The sequence below is a fragment of the Ceratotherium simum genome, chromosome 16, assembly GCF_057802395.1.
Source record: "Ceratotherium simum simum isolate JZ-2026a chromosome 16, ASM5780239v1, whole genome shotgun sequence".
In the NCBI taxonomy this organism is placed as follows: domain Eukaryota; kingdom Metazoa; phylum Chordata; class Mammalia; order Perissodactyla; family Rhinocerotidae; genus Ceratotherium; species Ceratotherium simum.
Genome location: NC_141915.1, coordinates 21,452,841 through 21,472,915, shown reverse-complemented (window position 1 = coordinate 21,472,915; position 20,075 = coordinate 21,452,841). Strand labels below are relative to the sequence as shown.

The following is a 20,075-nucleotide window of genomic DNA, read 5'->3' as shown; positions in this document are numbered from 1 at the left end:
TACCCCCTTGTTAGCTAAAACTTAATACCTTAATACTGTAAAATCTCCTTCTCCCACCCTCATATGAACACTCAGGATAAAGAAACCTCCCTGAACTCAAAAAGAGATTATCTATTTACAAGAATTAAATTTTCTGCTAATGTGCTATCTTCCAAAAGAGAAACACAGATCTCTTTGAAGCTTTCTGCATACTAAGGACAACATTAGAGTCAAGAGTCCTATAAGCTTACTCTTAAGATTTGAATACAGTGGGAATCTCCAACTAGAAAACACTGAAACTAGTTATTCGGTTCAGACAGGCACTTGATCTCACTCTCTTCCTGTCTAGCAATTGCAACGCTACTTAAGAAACACTAGACACTAAGGTTGGTGGGGGAAGGAAAGAGTTGTGGATATACCAATGTTCTCCAAATACACCTTCTTTCCTATCTCAGATAAGAAAATCAAATCCAAACAGACTTGCATCATATACAAAAATTAACTCAAAATGAATCAAAGACCTAAATATAAGAGCTAAACCTATAAAACAAAGGAGTAAATCTTTGTGATCTTGGGTTAGGTAATGATTTCTTGGATATGATACCAAAAGCACAAGCAACAAAAGAAAAAATAGATAAATGGGACTTAATCAAAATTAAAATGTTTCAAAGGACACCACCAAGAAAGTGAAAAAACAACTCATAGGATGGCAAAAAAAAATATGCAAATTGTATATCCAGTAAAAGACTTGTATCCAGAATAAACAATGAAAATACAAATAACCCAATTAAAAAATAGGCAAAACATTTGAACAGACATTTCTCCAAAGACACACAAATGGCCAAAAAGTACATGAAAAGATGCTCAGTATCATTAGACATTAGGGAAATGCAAATCAAAACCACAATGAGACACTACTTCACACCTGCTAAGATGGCTAAAATAAAAAAGACAATATTAACAAGTATTGGTGAGGATGTGGAGAAACTAGAACCCTCATACATAGCTGGTGAGATGTAAAATGATGCAGCCACTTTGGAAATCAGTTTGGCAGTTCCTCAAGAGCTAAACAGAGTTACCATATGACCCACAATTCCACTCCTGGGAATACACCCAAAAGAAAAACACATCCACATAAAACCTGTTCACAGCAGTATTCATAATAGCCAGAAAGTGAAAACAATCTAAATGTCCATCAACTGATGAATGGATAAATAAAACGTGGTATAGCCGTACAATATTATTCAGCAATAAAAAGGAATGGAGTACTGATAAGTGCTACAACACGGATAAACTTTGAAAACATTATGCTAAGTGAAAGAAGCCAATCACAAAAGACTACATATTGTATGATTCCATTTATATGCAATGTCCAGAACAGGCAAATCTACAGAGGCAGAAAGCAGATTAGTGATAGCTGGGGAGGAGGCAGAGAGGAGGGATGGGGAATTATGGGAAGTGACAACTAATGGGTACAAGGTTTCTTCCTACAGTGATACAAATGTTCTGAAATCAGATAATGGTGATGGTTGCACAATTTTGTAAATATACTAAAAACCACTGGACTGCATACTTTAAAAGGGTGAATTTTATGGTCTGTGAATTACATCTCAATAAAAGTTATTTTTTTAATGCTATTTGTTTGAACCATATGAAACTGCCAATTTGCAGGATAAATACTGGTGATTTTTTCAACTTAATAGATCATGAAAAGCCATGTTCTTCCATCTGTGGAAAATAGTCTAGATCTACCCATTAATTTTTTAAAAAGCAGTAGGCAGAGGGGCCGGCCCGGTGGCGCAAGTGGTTGAGCGCGCGCGCTCCGCTGCGGCGGCCCGGGGTTCGCTGGTTCGGATCCTGGGCGCGCACCGACGCGCTGCTTGGCAAGCCATGCTGTGGCGGCGTCCCATATAAAGTGGAGGAAGATGGGCACAGATGTTAGCCCAGGGCCGTCTTCCTCAGCAAAAAAAGAGGAGGATTGGTAGATGTTAGCACAGGGCTGATCTCCTCACAAAAAAAAAAAAAAAAAAGCAGTAGGCAGAGATTTCAGGGTGTTTAAAGGCCACAAAGGAGAAGCCTTTAGTCAGTCCACTCCAAGTTCCATAAATATTTGCACCCAATTAATTTCTTGATCTTTAAAATAGATTTTATGTGGGGGCCAGCCTGGTGGCACAGTGGGTAAGTTCAGCACACTCTGCTCTGGTGGCCCAGGGTTCACGAGTTTGGATCCTGGATGTTGACCTATACCACTTGTCAAGCCATGCTATGGCGGCATCCCACATACAAAACAGAGGTAGAGGGGCACAGATGTCAGCTCAGGGCCACTCTCCCTCAAGCAAAAAGAGGAAGATTGGCAAGAGGTATTAGCTCAGGGCCAATCTTCACCAAATAAAAATAGATTTTACATATAATTATAAACAGATGTAGACAGTAAAACACTTGCAATTTGACCCTTTTGTTCTCTAAATTTGACAGATTAACTCTAGTTAGTTTCTTGGAACTTCTAAACGGCATTTTTCCATTACAGATTCAGTAAATGTAAGCTATCCTCCATCCTTCTTAGAAGTAGGCAGAATATAAATTATTAATATGTAACTAATAAGAGTAGCCAGGTTCAGAATACATTCATTTAGCCAGCTAGGATGCCTTATTAATTTCTACCAGCTTACTTACCCAAATGCAATGCTTCCTGGTACCTCTTGGTATCAAAGTACAAAGACACCAGTCTTGCCTAGGAAAGAGAAAAGGCATTGACTGATGGAAAGCAGAAAAAAAAGCCAAAGAAAGAAATCAAAGATTGACAGTCACAGAACTGTTACTGTTGAATATTCAAGTCCTGATGACAGCATCAAATTCAGCCTAAAAAATTATCTAGCCCACAGTATTATCTCCTTTTATGGCCAGTGACTTTACCATGTTGTTGCTTACTTCTCTGAGCCAAGTAGCAGGTCTGTCTCAAAATTCCCACTAGAGTAATTCTCATGAGAGGGACTACTACCAATAATCTTTGAGTGCCTGGATAATACAAAGTTGCTGAAAATACTTTTGATCAGAATGGTGTTACTTACATTCACAGTCTGTCTAATACCTTGAGACCTGAAATCAGTATTAATGTAGGCACATACCTCCAAAGCCTGGCGTAAGAAAGTTCTCTTCTCTGATTTGGCCCATTCGATGCATTCTAAACACAACTCGACCTGCAACAGGGAGAGACAGTACATGCAACATTATGTCCTCACATTCTTCCCACAAACCTTGCTTTGGAGAACAGCTTTAATTCTCTCCTTATATATTACCTATGTTGCTCTATTTATATATTTCTTTTTTTGGGTATGTGTGAGGAAGATCAGCCCTGAGCTAACATCCGAAGCCGATCCTCCACATTTTTTGCCAAGGAAGATTGGCACTGAGCGAACATCTGTGCCCATCTTCCTCTACTTTATATGGGATGCTGCCACAGCATGGCGTGACAAATGGTGCGTCAGTGCGTGCCCGGGATCTGAACCCGCGAACCCTGGGCCGCCAAAGCGGAGCGTGCACACTTAACCGCTTGAGCCACCGGGGCGGCCCCTGTTGCTCTATTTAATGTCTCAGGGGACATGCCCTGATGCACAGTATCTCAGTGTGTAATGTTTATTATCATAATGGAGAATCAACTGGGCTTTTTATATACAAAGTATCTTTGTGCTTAGATTGTGTTCCTTTGGAAAAGAGCTTCATCTTCTGAAATTCCTCTTCTACCTTCCCAGGAAGGACCCAGAACTTCCGACACATGTAGCCCTGGAATGTAGATTTCTACGATGGCTGAGGAATTTTTAAACCAGAAATTTCTCCCTGAATAGTTGCAAATAGTAGCAGTAATGTGTTAATGTGGATACACTGGTAATAAAGCAGAGAAATTCTCATCCTAAGCACAAATGCCTTGTTCCTAACAGTTGCTTAATAAGACTCAAAAGGCCCAGCTGGCTCTTCCCTTTCAGATTCTAAGAAGTGCAACCAACCAATTCATCATCACAATACAGCAAACTTAGCTTGTAATAAAGAGAGTAAAAAGAAATAAGAATTAGCCCAACACTTAAAAGGGCTTTTAAGCTTTATTTAAAGGTGCTCTGAACCCCAGTTCTATCTGCCACCCAAGCAGTGATGTACCCTGCAAAGCAACTGGTTTAAAGCAGTGTTCTATGCTAGCTGGTCCCCATGCCATCAAGTATCCTTGACATATTAGCTTTGACAAAGTACATACTAAGTACTGCAAGTCTTATATCACTTCTGTTACTGCAAGTTTTGTATTAAGATTCCTAATTAAAGTATAAGATAAAAAGAAACAGCTTTCCGGAGAACTAATTGCTAACACAACAGGTTTTTATGTAAATCTAAAGTTCTCTTACGAGATGTTGTAAGCAGGGAAAAGTAAAGGGACATAATCCAAACTGACAGATCTTCTGCCTTTAGATCCTAACTATAAGCTCAGTAAATAAATGGATGACATTACATGGTGCGTGGAGGATTCACCAGTAAAAGATTCAATGAAACCTTTACAACTCACTGGAGCCCCCTGGTGGCTATTTAACCTCCAACTCTAAACTCAACTGACATAAAAATTCTACAAAAGCTAAAATAAAAGCAAGTCAATCACAATTTCAGAGTTTCAAGTTATGTTCTGAAAAGCCAAACTCAAAGTAAGATCCCTGTTCATGACATGAATGGAACTGAAAATATATATTTTTGTGTGTGAGGTAGATTGTCCCTGAGCTAACATCCGTGCCAATCTTCCTCTATTTTTTGTCTGTGGGATGCTGCCACAACATGGCTTGATGAGCAGTGTGTAGGTCCACGTTGGGGATCCGAACCTGCGAACCCCAGGCTGCCAAAGCCAAGCGCGCGAACTTAACCACTACACCACCGGGCTGGCCCAGACTGAAAATATTTTGCTGAATATTTTTAGCAACGAAAATACAAGAGTATTAGTCCTATATGTCTTCCGGGGCTAAGAAATGCTTACCATGAGTTTTACCTAGAGGGCTTCTTCAAACAATACAAAAATGAATGCCTAGGCTCCTGATTCAACAGTCTGGAATAAAGCTTGGCCTTTCTGATGTATATTCCTAGTTAGAAAACACTGAATTCTACTCCAGCATCTCATTTGTCCCCATTTCCCTGACAGTCTAGATGTTAAGTGACTCGCTCAAGGTCACATATCAGCCGCTGGGACCAGAACATGACCCTATCTCCAGTGCTCTTTCTACCTCAACCTAGCCTTAATAAATTCAGGTCAGTACAGACATTTCTCCTACAGCAGGGATTTTTTTACAACAGGAACTGCACTGCATATCTGTCATCAATTACAGGGTATGTGATTTGCATTATCTAGGACTGTAACTGATGAAATCAGTGCTTCAGTTCTAAGAAAAAAATTTTAAAGGTCACTGCACTTGTACACAGCTATTTTGTTTGAGAGGCTTTGTGCTTTGTTAATGCTAACAATGACTGATAAAGGGGTTAAGAATACACGAGAAGCCTGTGCTTCTGGAGGAAGCCCTTACTTGAGTACAGTCATGCATCACTTAATGACAGGGATACATTCAGAGAAATACATCGTCAGGCGATTTCATCGTTGTGTGAACATCTTAGAGTGTACTTACACAAACCTAGACGTATAACCTACTACACACCTAGGCCATATGGTACTAACCTGATGGGACCACCATCATTTACTCAGTCCATCATTGACCAAAATGTTGTTATGCAGTGCATAACTACACAAAAGCCTGATGTGGTCAAAATTAAATATTTAAGTTTTAAATCAATTACACTTAACCATTTTTTTAAAATGACTTTATTAACTAAGTTCCTATGGGAAAAAATAACTACCATTCTAAGTCTGAAATTCTCTAGCACAAACTCCTTTTTCCATTGAAATAACTGTTTCAATAACAGGATTTTTGATGTAAAGTTTCTTAAAATGTGCTACTGTGTTTCAGTTGGATACACTATACCAAAAAATGGCTTTCCAAAGGCAACTACCCAGAGATCCCTGGAAGGCAAAGTTAATTCTGGAATTTCAGTTCACTATTTGGCAAGGGTCTGGTTCAGTCTTCTTTCTCCCCTCCTCACCCCAATTCTCCACTCCCCTCCCCTTGCAAACCACCCCATCCTCACTCCCCCACCTCACCCTCATAACCCATACATATATCTTTACTTCCTAGGCTCTAAACCTTAGTAATGCAATTGACCTGATCCTAACCTGAATGGTATCAGCTTTCAGAATACAGCAAGCTGAAGATTGTTCTATAGATCTATCTTGACTTACGGTTAGTCCCCAAATAGAAAAAGGCAAAGAAAATCCCCTCTCCCAAACTCTTGATACCAAACTCCCCAACACAAAACTCCTAGCTCTCGTAACAATGTTCTAAAACTTCGTCTTTTGCCTCAAGCCTCAATACTACTATGACAGTGATATACCTATGACATACTCCTCTATCCTTTCCCATCACTCAAAGAATTTCAAAAGAACCCAGAATTTTCCAAGATGAAAACTATATCCAATTTCCCCAAGTCAGACACCTTGAGTCACCTAGACAAACGTAGTAACAACATCCCATGCTTATATCTCAATTCAATACACTTAAGTCTTAATTCAGGTTGCTGGCCCCGTGGCTTAGCAGTTAAGTGCACGCGCTCCGCTGGTGGCGGCCCGGGTTCAGATCCCAGGCACGCACCGACCCACCACTTGTCTGGCCATGCTGAGGTGGTGTCCCACATACAGCAACTAGAAGGATGTGCAACTATGACATACAACTATCGACTGGGGCCTTGGGGAGAAAAAGGGAAAAAAGGAGGATTGGCAATAGATGTTAGCTCAGGGCCGGTCTTCCTCAGCAAAGAGAGGAGGATTGGCATGGATGTTAGCTCAGGGCTGATCTTCCTCAAAAAAAATAAAAATAAAAAAAAGTCTTAATTCAGCAAAGTATCTCCTGAGCATCTACCATGGGGAAGGCATAACCTATACACTCCTTCAGCAAATATTAGTTACGTAGCTCCTCTGGGCTAAACTATTCTAAGTGCAGAGGATATAGCAATGAATAGGACAAAGTAGCTATCTTCATGGAACTTATAGTCTAAGGAGCAAACAGGTGTTACTAAGTAAAATAAATATGAAGAAAACCAGAGACAGGGTATTTTAGGTAGGATGATTAAGAAAGGTCTCTGAGGAAGTGAGATATAAGCTAAGATTTGAAATGATGTGAAGAAAAAAGCCATGTTAAGATCAGGCTGACAGCAATCAAGATGTATAAAAATGCCTCAAGGCTAGAACAGTTTTCAAGTTATGGCAAAAAGACCAGCATTACATCTGTAAAGAAAGTAAAAGGGAAGGGCTAGCCCAATGGCATAGTGGTTAAGTTTGGCGTGTTCCGCTTCAGCAGCCCAGGTTCGTGGGTTCGGATCCCGGGCACCACTCATCAGACCTACACCACTCGTCAGCCACGCTGTGGCAGCCACCCACATATAAAGTAGAGGAAGACTGGCCAGGTGTTAGCTCAGGGCTAACCTTCCTCAGCAAAAAAAAAAAAAAAAAAAAGTAAAAGGGAGAACAGTATGGTAGGTGAGGTCAGAGGTAGCCATGGTTAAAGAATAGCCACGTATTAGGAATGAGAAAGGCACTGTGGTACGGCAAAGTATACAGTGCTTTATCTTTTTTTTGGTGTGTGTGAGGAAGATCAGCCCTGAGCTAACATCCATGCTAATTCTCCTCTTTTTGCTGAGGAAGACCGGCTCTGAGCTAACATCTATTGCCAATCGTCCTCCTTTTTTTTTCCCCAAAGCCCCAGTAGATAGTTGTATGTCATCGTTGCACATCCTTCTAGTTGCTGTACGTGGGACGGGGCCTCAGCATGGCCGGAGAAGCGGTGCATCAGTGCGCACCCGGGATCCGAACCCGGGCCGCCAGTAGCGGAGTGCGCACACTTAACCGCTAAGCCACGGGGCCAGCCCTACAGTGCTTTATCTGAATGAGATATTACAGTAAAGAAGATAAGGCAAATGACAGGCAATTGTCATGCAAGGCAAAATAATCAGAAATCTAACGTGTACAAAATATAACGTAGGCAACTGAAAGAGTTAAGATCACACTGAAGTGGACAAGGAAAGATTTCAGAGGAGGTGGAACTTGAGATAGGACTACCAAAGGTAAAAGTATAGAATGAGAAGCACACAGGGCTTGCTCAGCTAACAGCCAGGCATCCAATACGGCTGACATGATGGTACACTTCAGAGACTACCGGAAGATCAGGCTGCTGTGGAAGGTTGTATTGTAGAAAACCATGAAATACCGAATTCTGCAGGCAATGGGAAGAGGAATAAAATGTTCAGAGGGCTACTTGGTAGGATATCTCTCACAATGGTGGTATGAAGGGTGGAATAAGGCTTTTGCAGTAAGTCTAAGTGAGAAACAACTAGAAACCAAACTAAACAGTAGTTGTAAAGAGAGAACAAATACAAGAAAGGTGGAGAAGCAGAGATTGAAGAAAGCTAAACAGATAGAATTTAATAAACAGTTGGACGTTAAAGTTGGCTATGTTGAGTTTGAGGTACAGGTAAAACAACCTGGATGATTCATAATTTGTTCCAAAACAAGCAAATAAACTATAATCCACAAAAATTACTAAAAGTCCTGCTAAGTGGATTAAGACTCTGGCTCTTGATAAAAAGCTAAACTGCTAATCATCAAAATAAAAAACAACAGCCTTTACTTAGCACTAAAATGACACTGATGATAAAATGACACAATACCTTAAGAGTGTTTCCTTTCACCCTAGGAAAAGGACGAAAGGTTTCTAGTTGACAAAAATATAATGTGCAATGAACAATAGCAACATATACACAGTTAAGGGAGGGCCTAACCAGACACGGAGCCACAAGATAAAGGCCAGTAAATCCCACTAGCCAATTACAGGAAAGCACTATATTATGATTTGGACAGACTTCCAAAAACAAGTAGGAAAAATGATCATTAAACAAATGCAGTTCTATCCACTGAGTCAGCTTTATGTTATGAGAAGGGACAAATTCCAGAGACTTCAGTGTACAAAGGAGCAGCTTGAATAATTAATTTTTTCTGCCTAAAAAGTTTCAAATAACATTTATTAGTCTGTTTCAAACTAACATTTATTGATCAGCCCATTCTAAGTCACTCTATTTCAAACAAAAGATGGTGGCACTTTTTCATGAAAACAAAGTACAATAAAAAAAAGCCCGAGGGGGGCCAGCTCGGTGGCATAGTGGTTAGGTGCTCACGCTCCGCTGCAGCAGCCTGGGGTTCGGATCCCAGACGTGCACCAATGCACCACTTGTCAAGCAATGCTGTGACAGCGTCCCATATAAAGTGGAGGAAGATGGGCACGGTTGTTAGCCCAGGGCCAGGCTTCCTCAGCAAAAAGAGGAAGACTGGTGACAGATGTTACCTCAGGGCTAATCTTCCTCACAAAAAAAAAAAAAAGAAGAAGAATAAAAATTATTCATAAAAATAATTCTAATGCTTTGGTTCAAAAGGCAGCCATCTAAACGTTATCTATTTTTTATCTACTATCATGAAATATAGTTCTGCCAAAAACAAATGAATTTGAAGACTCCTCTACAAACGAATTTTCTACAAATGAAGTTAGTTTATGGCGTTTAAACTACCTTTCAAAGAATCATTAAGGCAAGAAACCAGATTTTACAAAAGACAAATTCAAAGTAGAATCCTTATTGTCCTAGGTTTTTGAAATCCCTCATTATTTACTCAATATGCTACTAATGCCCTTTCATACATTTAACTTATACACCCACAGAGGCTACAGCAAACAATCAGACATATAACCAATTAGCAGTTCCTACCTCTGCCCTTATACTAGCCAACATTTTACATATTTGTTTATTGCCTGCCTTCCTTATTAAAATATAATCCTTTTGAGAGCAGTGACTATGTTTTTACAAATGTATCCCTAGTACATGTAACAGTGCCTAACACATAGCAGGCACTCACTCAGTACTAATCAATACAGCTATAGGAAAGACAACAACTATATTTTTTCTACAAACAGCAACTACAATATATCCTGATTGAATCTGCTGCTTTTTACAGAATGAGTTTTAACTTTGGTAGTGTCTCCTTCTCCTGAATTACAGAAAATTGCAATTGATCTTCTGAAAAGATCAGAAGAGGCTCAGTGATTCCAAAGAGGCACTCTTCAGTACAGCTCACGGTCTAGCCTGAACTTGCAGAGGACCTGTACTGGTACACCCGAGTCACTTCTGCACACATGAGAAACAAACAGATGGATGCTCACCCCTAAATAAAGGCATATACGCAGTACAAAACATGCCAAGAAGAGATGCCACAAGACTTAATTAGTGCTCACAAGGAGCTTTGTGATACAGGATGAAAGGTACCACAGACACAGAAAACATTACAAAGGTGTGGCAATACAACACCTCAAAGACAAGAATCAGTTTGTGACCCTGATGTAATGAGGATTCCAGGGACCACTGACAATCTCCACTTACAAGCAAAGCATGGAACAGACCCAAAGTATCAAATGCCCTGTAACAAAGAGAAACTGACATGATAAGTCCTGAGCTGTCCTCCTAGCTGTCCCTTCCACATTAGTACCACAATGCAGGCAGGCATTTCTTTCACTGAAACAGACTTTTTTCCGTATTGTCTACCTCCTGTCGTTAAAGTAGCTTACCTCCTGCCCTGTAGCTGCTTCCATATCAAGAAAGAGATCAAGAAGAGATCGGACCAGACGAGCTGCTTTAGCCTTGCTGATGGAATTTAAGAAGGGTCGCACATACTTCAGGAGTCCTCCAAGCTCTGAGGGAAGGCAATTCAGAAAGGAAAAAGTAAACATCAATATTAGGTATAAAATACCCACTAAAAAAATAACCCAAGATCATAAAATCAATACTTATGTCACTGGAATCAGTCTAAATGAAACTTAGTAGGAATTTAAAGCATTCTTAGCAGGTAACAGAGTAGAAAAAATAAGTTAATTCTATGCTCCACTCAGCCACTGGATTACCATGAGGGCCGTGGGAAAAGCTCACGTCTCCTGCCTCATTTATCTATTTTAATGAAAGATAAACAGCAAAGTACTCAAACTCTCAGAGAGCAGTTTTCTAGAATATGAAATAAGCTGCACCTCTGCCACCTTGGACAAAATCATTTCCCCACAACCAACAAATCTGATCAGGTTATAGGAGTAATCTGTTTTTTCCAAGTCTGCCTTAGCAGTTCCCCATAAACAGACAAAAATTTTCAATCCCAGGTTCCCTTTTTCCTCCCTTCCTGAAGTATTCCTCAGCCTTTTAGCATTATCACTTCCCTGGCACTCTTCTGAATAAACTTTTCACATAAAAGTTAGGTTGTTTTTCCCCTGAAGTTACACTAAACCCTTTTAAAATTCCTCATTAATCTGCAAAACCTGAATCTTGAACTATGACCAAAAAAGGTGTCTACCACAGAGGTTTTTTCCCCCTTGTATAAGAAAAGAGGGTGGTACAGTAATTCTAACAGAGCATCTTTAGAAACAAGAGTAAAAATGAGAGAATATTTCAACTAAACAACTAAGGAAGTACTTTTGGAATGTAGGTTAAAATTACTTTAGTGCCACTGCCTCTTTAATATTCTCCAATTGTAGACTCACTCTCCTGAGAACTGTAATTCAGGGCAAGCAAACCTCACCCTCCTGAGAATGCTAATTCAGGGTCCTGAAATCCTCATCTGCCTGAAAAGTCACAGGATGCATGGGACTGTGCCTGTGTCAGATACAAAAGGAACTTTACAGAGAGTGGAAAAGTTCATCTTTCCCTTCACTTCCCAGTAATGACCTTTGATTCTCTGTCTAAGGTGTTTCCCCATCTACCACTCCATTCTCTAAGGTGTTTCCCCATCTGCCACTCCATTCCCGCATAGACTACACACACTCCTGCTTTCATGTCTCACCCATGTTGCATTCCCATCTGGAATTTCTCCCCATCTTCTCAACCTTTATAAATCTTAGATATCCTTTTAGGTCCAGCTAAAGTCCTACTGACTCTTCCATGCCAACTCCAAGCTACACAGACTTCTGCCCCTCAAATTCCTTTTGCATGCACGCAAATTTCAATTACATTATATAACTACAGCTTTTTAAAAGTAGTCTAGTGCAATGTCCCTCTCCCACAGCATTTTCTACTATGCTTGAACAATTCTAAACAATCTCGAGTGACAGAAATGTTCAGAAAGCAGACTATTCCAATGTTGGTCAAACTAAATTGTTCTTTTCTGAAACTGAGTCCATACCCTCCTTCCACATGGCTTCAAATATTTGAAGATAACTATCTTTGTATCTCCCTAACTTTCCCTTTCTCCAAGCTTAACATCTTTAGCTATTTCAAATGTTTCCTCCCATGTCCTGGTTTCTAGATTCCCTATCACCTTAGTTGCCCTCTTCTGAATAAACCAATTTGCAAATGTACCACTTGTGGTACCCAGAACTGAAAACAACACTCCAGGTAGGGCCTGACCAGTAGAGTCATGGCTTAATTCTCTCGATCTGGCCACTACATGTAACACAAGACAGCATGTTTCGCTTTTTCTAATAGCACTCTTTGTTCAGACTGAGTCCATTAAGGTCTTTTTTGCATAGACAGGTAATTCCCCACCTTCCTCTGTTTTGATAAATACTTTAAGTATACATATAACTTTATACTTACCACATTGAATTTAATCTTGCTGGCTTTGACAATAACTCTGAATCTTAATTCTGTCCTCTACTATACTGAGGGTTCTACATAAATAATCACACCTTCTGAAATGGCTTTAGCCATGATGCCAGATGTTGACCAGAAGAATAAGGACAGATCCCTACAACATGACTAGAGACTTCCCTCCAGGTTGACAAATAATCCATTTGTCATTCCAAATTCATAACCTGTACTTGTCACTAATGTTATGGCAAACGTTCAAATACCTGTTTACATCAGATATGTACGTAGTCTATATCATTCTTCTAACCCAGGGGTTGGCAAACTTCCTGAGAAGGGCCAGACAGTAAATATTTTCAGCTTTGCAGGCTACATGGTCTCAGTGGCGGGTACTCAACTCAGCCACTGTAGTGCAAAAGCAGTCATAGACAATGTGTAAACAAATGGCGTGGCTATGTTTCAACAAAACTTTATTTACAAAAACAGCTGGCAAGCCACTGCCTTTGGAGCCCTACAAATCTACTTGTGTGATGAGGCTAACCAAAGACAACTAATGTGAGTTTGGAATAATCTTTTTTTAATAAACCAAGTGTTCTAAGTGATTAAAACTTACTTATCAAATGCTCTGTCCCAGAACTTTACTGATGATTACCAGTTTATAGTGTCTACAATTTATTCTTTTCATTACCTTCTTGAAAAGTGGAATAATGTTTGCTCATCCTCAGTTTCCTTCTACCTCTCCATCCTCCATGATTTTTCTCAGAATAATAACAGTGACTCTATATATACATCTGTTAGAAATATTCTTTTGATATAAAAGACAGAAATTGTCAGAGCCTAGAGACCTGAATTTATTTAAAGAGACTATCTGCTCTCTCTTCTCTCATCTACCTTGGCTTTAATTCTCTCTTTCTGATGTTATTTCTATCTTTTTCTTTTTGAAAATCATTTTCCTACCTGGAAAAGGCAGAAGCAAAACATGAGCTAAGCAGTCTGCCTTTCTCTCTAGCACCTGCTGGCATTACAGTATTTTCTCCAAGCACTGAGTATTACTCTTCTTACCCTAACAGAGAAACAAATGACCTCTTAGTTGGCAAAAGACTCAGTTCATTTTTCATTTTAGTCTATTACTGTTTCTTATCCATTCTTGGTTACATTCCCTGTTTCTTTCCATTTTCATACATACTGAATTAAATTTTTTAATTCCCATAGAATCATACTGACTTCTTCCTCCTCTTCTTATTGAGAGTATTTGCATTTATACGTCCAGAACTTTCTTTTTAGAACCTCACAAAACTCAAAATAATCCTTTTAAGAGTCTCAGGCCATGAAATCTACAGATTCTTGCCCTAGGAATCATGTCTGATGATTCTCAGTACTACTTTCAATCACTATTATGCATCAGACATCGTCTTATTCACTAATTCCCAAGTGACTGCTGTCAGTCAAGAACCCTATCTTAAACTTTTTGAGTAGAGTATTAAGCAGAGTGCTAGCTGTATACTCAATGCATAATAAAACAAAAATGAAGATTAATGGAACAGATATATTTTCTGTTCTCAGGGAACCCAAAATCAAAGGAAACAACACAAACCTATCAATTATTAATAGCAAAGATAGGTAAGAATGCAGGCCCCAAGACTTCTTTAGGGTTTCTATTGTATATACCCACTCTCATCAAAGTCTTAGAAAACAATAAGAAGTCACCTGGAAAAGTTTTTGAAAATCCTTATGATTCACCTGTTAAATTCCAACAGGTTTAGCTGTACACTTCTAAACTTCTCAGGTATTGGGTCACAAGGAGGGCAGGGCAAAGAATAAGGAGAATAAAGCAAGAAATAGGAATTTCAAGCAAAATAGTTAAGATTTTGGGATACATTTTCTGAAGCACTGACTATACTACATGCTGTTTTTAATTATCCATGCTACTGGAGGAAAACAGACATTTGAATATTTCGACAACAGAAAAATCTTAAGTCGCTTCACCTGGCTTTCTAATTCTTTCAGGAAAATTACCTCAGTAATTATATTTTGTATGGACTAATTATCAAAACTGTTTTGCAACCTCCAAGCTCACATTAACAGGCAAAAGGAATCCACAAATATGTTAAATACGAGGGAAGTCAGCCTAAAATGAAAAAACTACCACCTACCACTGATAATCCATAAGTGGATAAGTATGGAAAGCAATAACCATTATACCATGAGGCCATAAGCTCTGAGGTGGGACTACACGGGTTCAAATCCTAGATCTCCCACATACTAGCCAAGTGACCCTGGGTAAATTATTTAACTTCTCTGTACTAAGTTTCCTCAGGTGTAAAATGGATAATAGTATCTACCTTATCAAGTTGTTTCAAAGAATTCAATAAGCTAAACAATGTTTTGTGCTTAAAACAGTAACTAGTTCATAGTAAGAACTCAAAAACTGTTTTTATCACACATATTTTTAAATGATATTTTAAATAAGATACAAGACCCATATAAATACATCTTCCCAATTTCATACGTCTTTACTCAACTTTTTATTGATTGATCCTAATAATTAATAAGTTAGCCATCCTTAGTTGGGAAAGATCTTAGTTCTCAAGTTCAAGAAGTTTTGCTAACTTACACCTATCATTCTCTTGGATAACAACATAATTTTGGGGAAAGTAATTCATGAGGTCACTTACCAGAACTTAATCCATTCTAATCAGATAAACACTAAATTCACTTTAAAGTTGACAAAAATCAGCTGTTCTAAGTTTAAGCAGGCTTCTCTCTAAATACTATTACCACTTCACTGGTCAAAGGCCCTTCCTGGTCAACAGGACTCTCTCATTCCAAGGACACACCCATCATCAGATTATCATCTCCAGCCTAGAAAGTCAATGGTTCAATTACAACTAGAATGTTTGGGCAACGACATGGACAAAGTCCTAGGTACTAACGGAGAAATCTTGGGAAGGCTCTTTCCATCTAATGTCTTACTCATTCTGTATCAGGAAAAAAGGACAGCAAGTCACCTACTTGGATGCAAAATCCCCAGTCCTTTTCAAGTCAGGGGCCTAAAGGCACTATCCACCTTAAATACATTTAAGCTGCTCAATGAAATCACTAAAGACTGTTGCCGCCTGTATGTAAGGGGATGCAGTGAAAATTCAAACCAGAAACAAATCACAGATCCCTGTATTCCAACAGGAACAGGATTTTCCCTCACCTGCAGAACAAAACTCTTCCATGAAAGGACTGAGTTTAAAGGCCACTTAACTTCCTGCTAAAAGACTTAAGCTCAACAAGTTGGCAATAAAATTGAATTATACCACCAATAAATTATGTGGATGCATTCCAAGGTTCTTTACTCCAACAAAAACTCGAAACTTCACCCAGCATTTCAGGGAAAGAGAAAGCAACCCATTTGCAGCACTTACCTGCAGCTTGTCCAGTCTTCGCCAGGAGAGACCCCAGTTCCAAGATGCTCTGCTCTTTGACCTGCACTGCCTCCTCATCGTTCTCCTGAATGTCACGCTTCACTGGGAGAGGAAAATGCAAACCCTCTTAAAATTCTGACAAGAAAAATGAAGACTGAGGGAAATTTCACCTTCACAAGACCAGCTGCAAACTCAGTTACCAAAAGACAAATTCTACAGAGCTTAAAAAAAAACCTCTAAGCAAGAAAAAGTAAAACTGTCATGTAGGCCATGTCCCATGTAAATCATAAAAATGGATTCCTCTGTGGGCCGGCCCCGTGGCTTAGCAGTTAAGTGCGCGCGCCCCGCTGCTGGCGGCCCGAGGTCCGGATCCCGGGCGCGCACCGACGCTACCACTTCTCCGGCCATGCTGAGGCCGCGTCCCACATACAGCAACTAGAAGGATGTGCAACTATGACATACAACTATCTACTGGGGCTTTGGGGGAAAAAAATAAATAAATAAAATTATAAAAAAAAATGGATTCCTCTCTGATGTTAAATGTGCCTTTTCATTCTATCAATTAGAATTTCCCTTACCCACATACACTGAGATTTTGTTCCCTTACACACATTCACTCGGTTAAAGCAAAATTCAAACAAACAGGTTCTTCATACTTGTGGTGGTAAGCCCCACGCTAGGCATTATGTTATGTGAAACCTGTGCGTAACACAGGTTTATGCATTTACCTGCCACAAACTAAAATCAAATGATCGAGTTACAGATGACTATCAAGTCAAAAGTCCTTCAATAAACTTTAGGCCTGTGGAAAGCATCAGCTGATGAGTGTGTTAGGGATAAGCAGTTCTACAAAGCCACTCAGGAAAAAACTATCAAAGCTCCAGTGTGACCCTTAGGAGGGACTGCTGCTTTAAAAGGGATTCAGGATGTGTCAAAATAACTTTATGCTATCTGTCCCACTTTCAACTGTTAACAACTATTCCACCAGTGGAACACTGAATAGCCTCTCCAAGCTTCTAGTGATAATTTCAGTGATCATTGCTACTTATCACTTCTCTTATAAAGCATCATGACTTGACAAAAACCAAGCTTCTGATACTCCATGATGGAGTCGGGAAAAGTAAGGCTGTCAACCATCATGACTCAAGCTTGCTCTAACAGGGAAGCTTTCAGGAACTCTTTCCTAGTACAGTGGGCAAGCAAGAAACACTCTAATTATAATGTTGACCATAACTCCCACTCTATAAAACACAAAATATTAGGCACTAGACACAAAAAAAATAAAATCCATGCTTCTCACATCAGTTCTAAATATTACTGTGTATTCACAGAATAAAAATACCTATGTAACAGTGATTGAGATGACTCTGGTTCTACAACTGTAACTGACTTAAGTCAAGATCAGAACTTCAAAATGAAATACTCTTTATTTACCAATGTCATCCATTCACAGATGCATCTAAACCCCTCCTTCTCTCGCACCCCCAAAGATATTAAGACATCAAGATCTTGTCATTGTCCTTTCTCAAGTCAGGAGTACCAAAATTCAACAGACTAATAAGTCAACATAAAAGCCAACATCCGCAGGTCCCACATACACGTGCATTCTCATACTACTTGTTGATCCAATTCAAACCTTCTCAAGCTACACTAAAAAGATCAATTAACACATGTGCAATGAAGAGCTAGCCCATGCCCTAACTGAACCCCTTATTACTGAACAGTAAAAGCCTTCTCTGTCATCATAAATTTATTTCTGTTCACACCTGAATCCCAGAAGAAAGCTGTCGGAAGCGACTGGCTGGGACTCCCACTTCAGTTTTCCTGTTGTGAGCAATGTGTAAGATAATTACACCACAGTGTTAAGAAAATTTTCTTTATTTTCTCCGGCAATGTGCAGTCGGCCGGTTCCCAAGGGTTCCCTGAACTCCACGACTGAGAACTAACTCCCCGAACTCACTTCCAGCCTCTACGGGGGAGACTACGTCGATCAGTCACCTCCTCCAGCCAGGCGGTCCCACCCCAACAACTCGCCCAGAACCTTACACGAGGAAAGGCACGTCTCGAACAGCTCCTCAAGCCAAATGCCAATGTGACGCGCGCGTGCCCTCGGCATTTCCCGCATCCAGAAAGAGGACCCCCCTTTAGCAGAGCCTGCCGCTGCGAGGCAGGGGAGAAGTCGCAGCTCCAGCGTCCCGTGGAAGGAAACTCCAAGATAAAAACGAGCGCGAGCGCTCCACCCCGAGCAGGCTGCGCTGATAACAACGGCGGGAAATGCCTATCCAGAGCGGTTTCGCCAAGCCCCTTCAACTCGAGGCGCTCAGACCAGCTCGGGACAAGCCCGCCGGTCGGCAGTGCCCCGGGTCCCGGGCCAGCCCGCACGGACCAGAGCGGGAGACAAAGCTGGGGAGTGGTGGGGGCCCCGGCTCGGCCCACTTTCCCACCTCACCCTGAGCCCACCGTGAGTCAGCAGCCGGCGAGTGGACGCCGGAGTTGCCTCGGGGCATCCCACCGAGGGGGCACCCGGGGGGCTCCAGGGAGCTCCGAGAGGCCTATGCCCCCGGCCCGGCCCCCCTCACACACAGTGAGTCAGCAGCACCAGAGCCGGCTAGCCCGGCCCTGCTCCTCCGCCGCCGACCGACAGAGGCCGCGTGGGGCCAGCGGCGCCGGGGAGGAGGCGCGGCGACCTTTACCGATGGAGTGGAGAATGTCAATGGAGGCCTCCCGGTCGGTGCTGAGTAGAGACTGGGCTCTCTGGAACTCCACCACGGCCGCCGCCGCCATCTTACCGCTCTCACACAGTCCCCGGCCGCGGCCGCCGACGCCGGAAACACACGCCCGGAAGGCCCGCCCCCGGGCCCTTCGCACCCCCCCACAGCCCCCTCTTCCTGCGTTCCCAGAGCACCATGGGAGTTGTAGTCTCTCCGCCAGGCGGCGGTACCGGTGAGGAGGGTGAGGGCTGGGCCGCCTCGCTTGTGGGTGGCAAGCTCCCCAGCACCGCCTAGCGGCTGCCCGCAAATAAAAAATACAACGCCTAAGAATTGGAGCCCAAGCCTAGCCTCCAACCACCCCAAAAGAGGCCTCAACTCCGACTCCCCTCGCTCGCCCTGGAGGGGAGTTTTTGAGCACCGGGCTACGTATTCATTGAAAGCTGTTTGGCTTTCTTTGTAACTTCCACGTTTAACCATTCACTCAGGGCAATAAACGATCTTATAAAGTGCTCACTATGTGGCGGACAAAGAATAGCACCATTCAAATAGGTTCAAGTATCTAACAACACTTGTGCGATATACGCACACACATACACACATAACTTCCCAGGCTAGATTCCCACAGAATCCTAGCCAGCCTGTGATTAAACCCACCAATGTGGAAGAAAACTGAGGTTGGAAAGTGAAATATCACCTTTGCCCCATTCACTCAATAAATCACTCTTGGGAGTCTCACAGCTACCTGAACTCAGCTCACATACACAAAAAAACCGGACTTTTCTTTCCAATATCTCCAGTTCCTTCACTTAAAATCACAGATATCTGAAAAGCTGTCAAGTGGAAGGAAAAAGACATTCCATGGGACCACTGAGGGTTGAGCCTAAGGGAGGGGCTAAAAATGTATATGAGGAAGATCTTTCTCCCGGTGAAGACAATCCAAAAATGGAATATGCTGTCCCCTAAAGAGACATGTAAATGGGACCAACATCACACTCCCCTGCGACTGAGTTAAGCAATTTATATATTTATCTCCTTTTATCCTCCCAACAGTGTTTCTGTGTAGAAGGTATTATTTACACCCCTTTCATAGATGAGTGAACAGAGGGTTTTAAGTGATTTGGTGAAGCTCATATGGTAATTGACAGACCTGAGATCTGAAAGATAGGGAATGCTTTCCTAGTTCCTAGATGTGTTTTTATGAAAAGTGGATAACATCTCATCAAGTTGTTGTGAACAGGATTCA

At 41.2% G+C, this 20,075-nt stretch overlaps 1 protein-coding gene across 1 annotated transcript in view; it reads right to left on the bottom strand.

Moving 5' to 3' along the window:
• Positions 1-18,944, bottom strand: part of PSMD11 (proteasome 26S subunit, non-ATPase 11) — a 32,302-nt gene extending 13,358 nt beyond the window's left edge. Inside the window, exons 1-5 of the mRNA XM_004441888.3 lie at positions 18,815-18,944; positions 16,122-16,223; positions 10,710-10,834; positions 3,105-3,176; positions 2,653-2,710 (exon numbers count right to left, since the gene is read on the bottom strand). Coding sequence (XP_004441945.1) covers positions 2,653-2,710; positions 3,105-3,176; positions 10,710-10,834; positions 16,122-16,223; positions 18,815-18,905 — 448 coding nt within the window. The 5' untranslated portion in view covers positions 18,906-18,944. The remainder of the gene's footprint in view (positions 1-2,652; positions 2,711-3,104; positions 3,177-10,709; positions 10,835-16,121; positions 16,224-18,814) is intronic.
• Between the last annotated feature and the right edge of the window lie 1,131 nt (positions 18,945-20,075).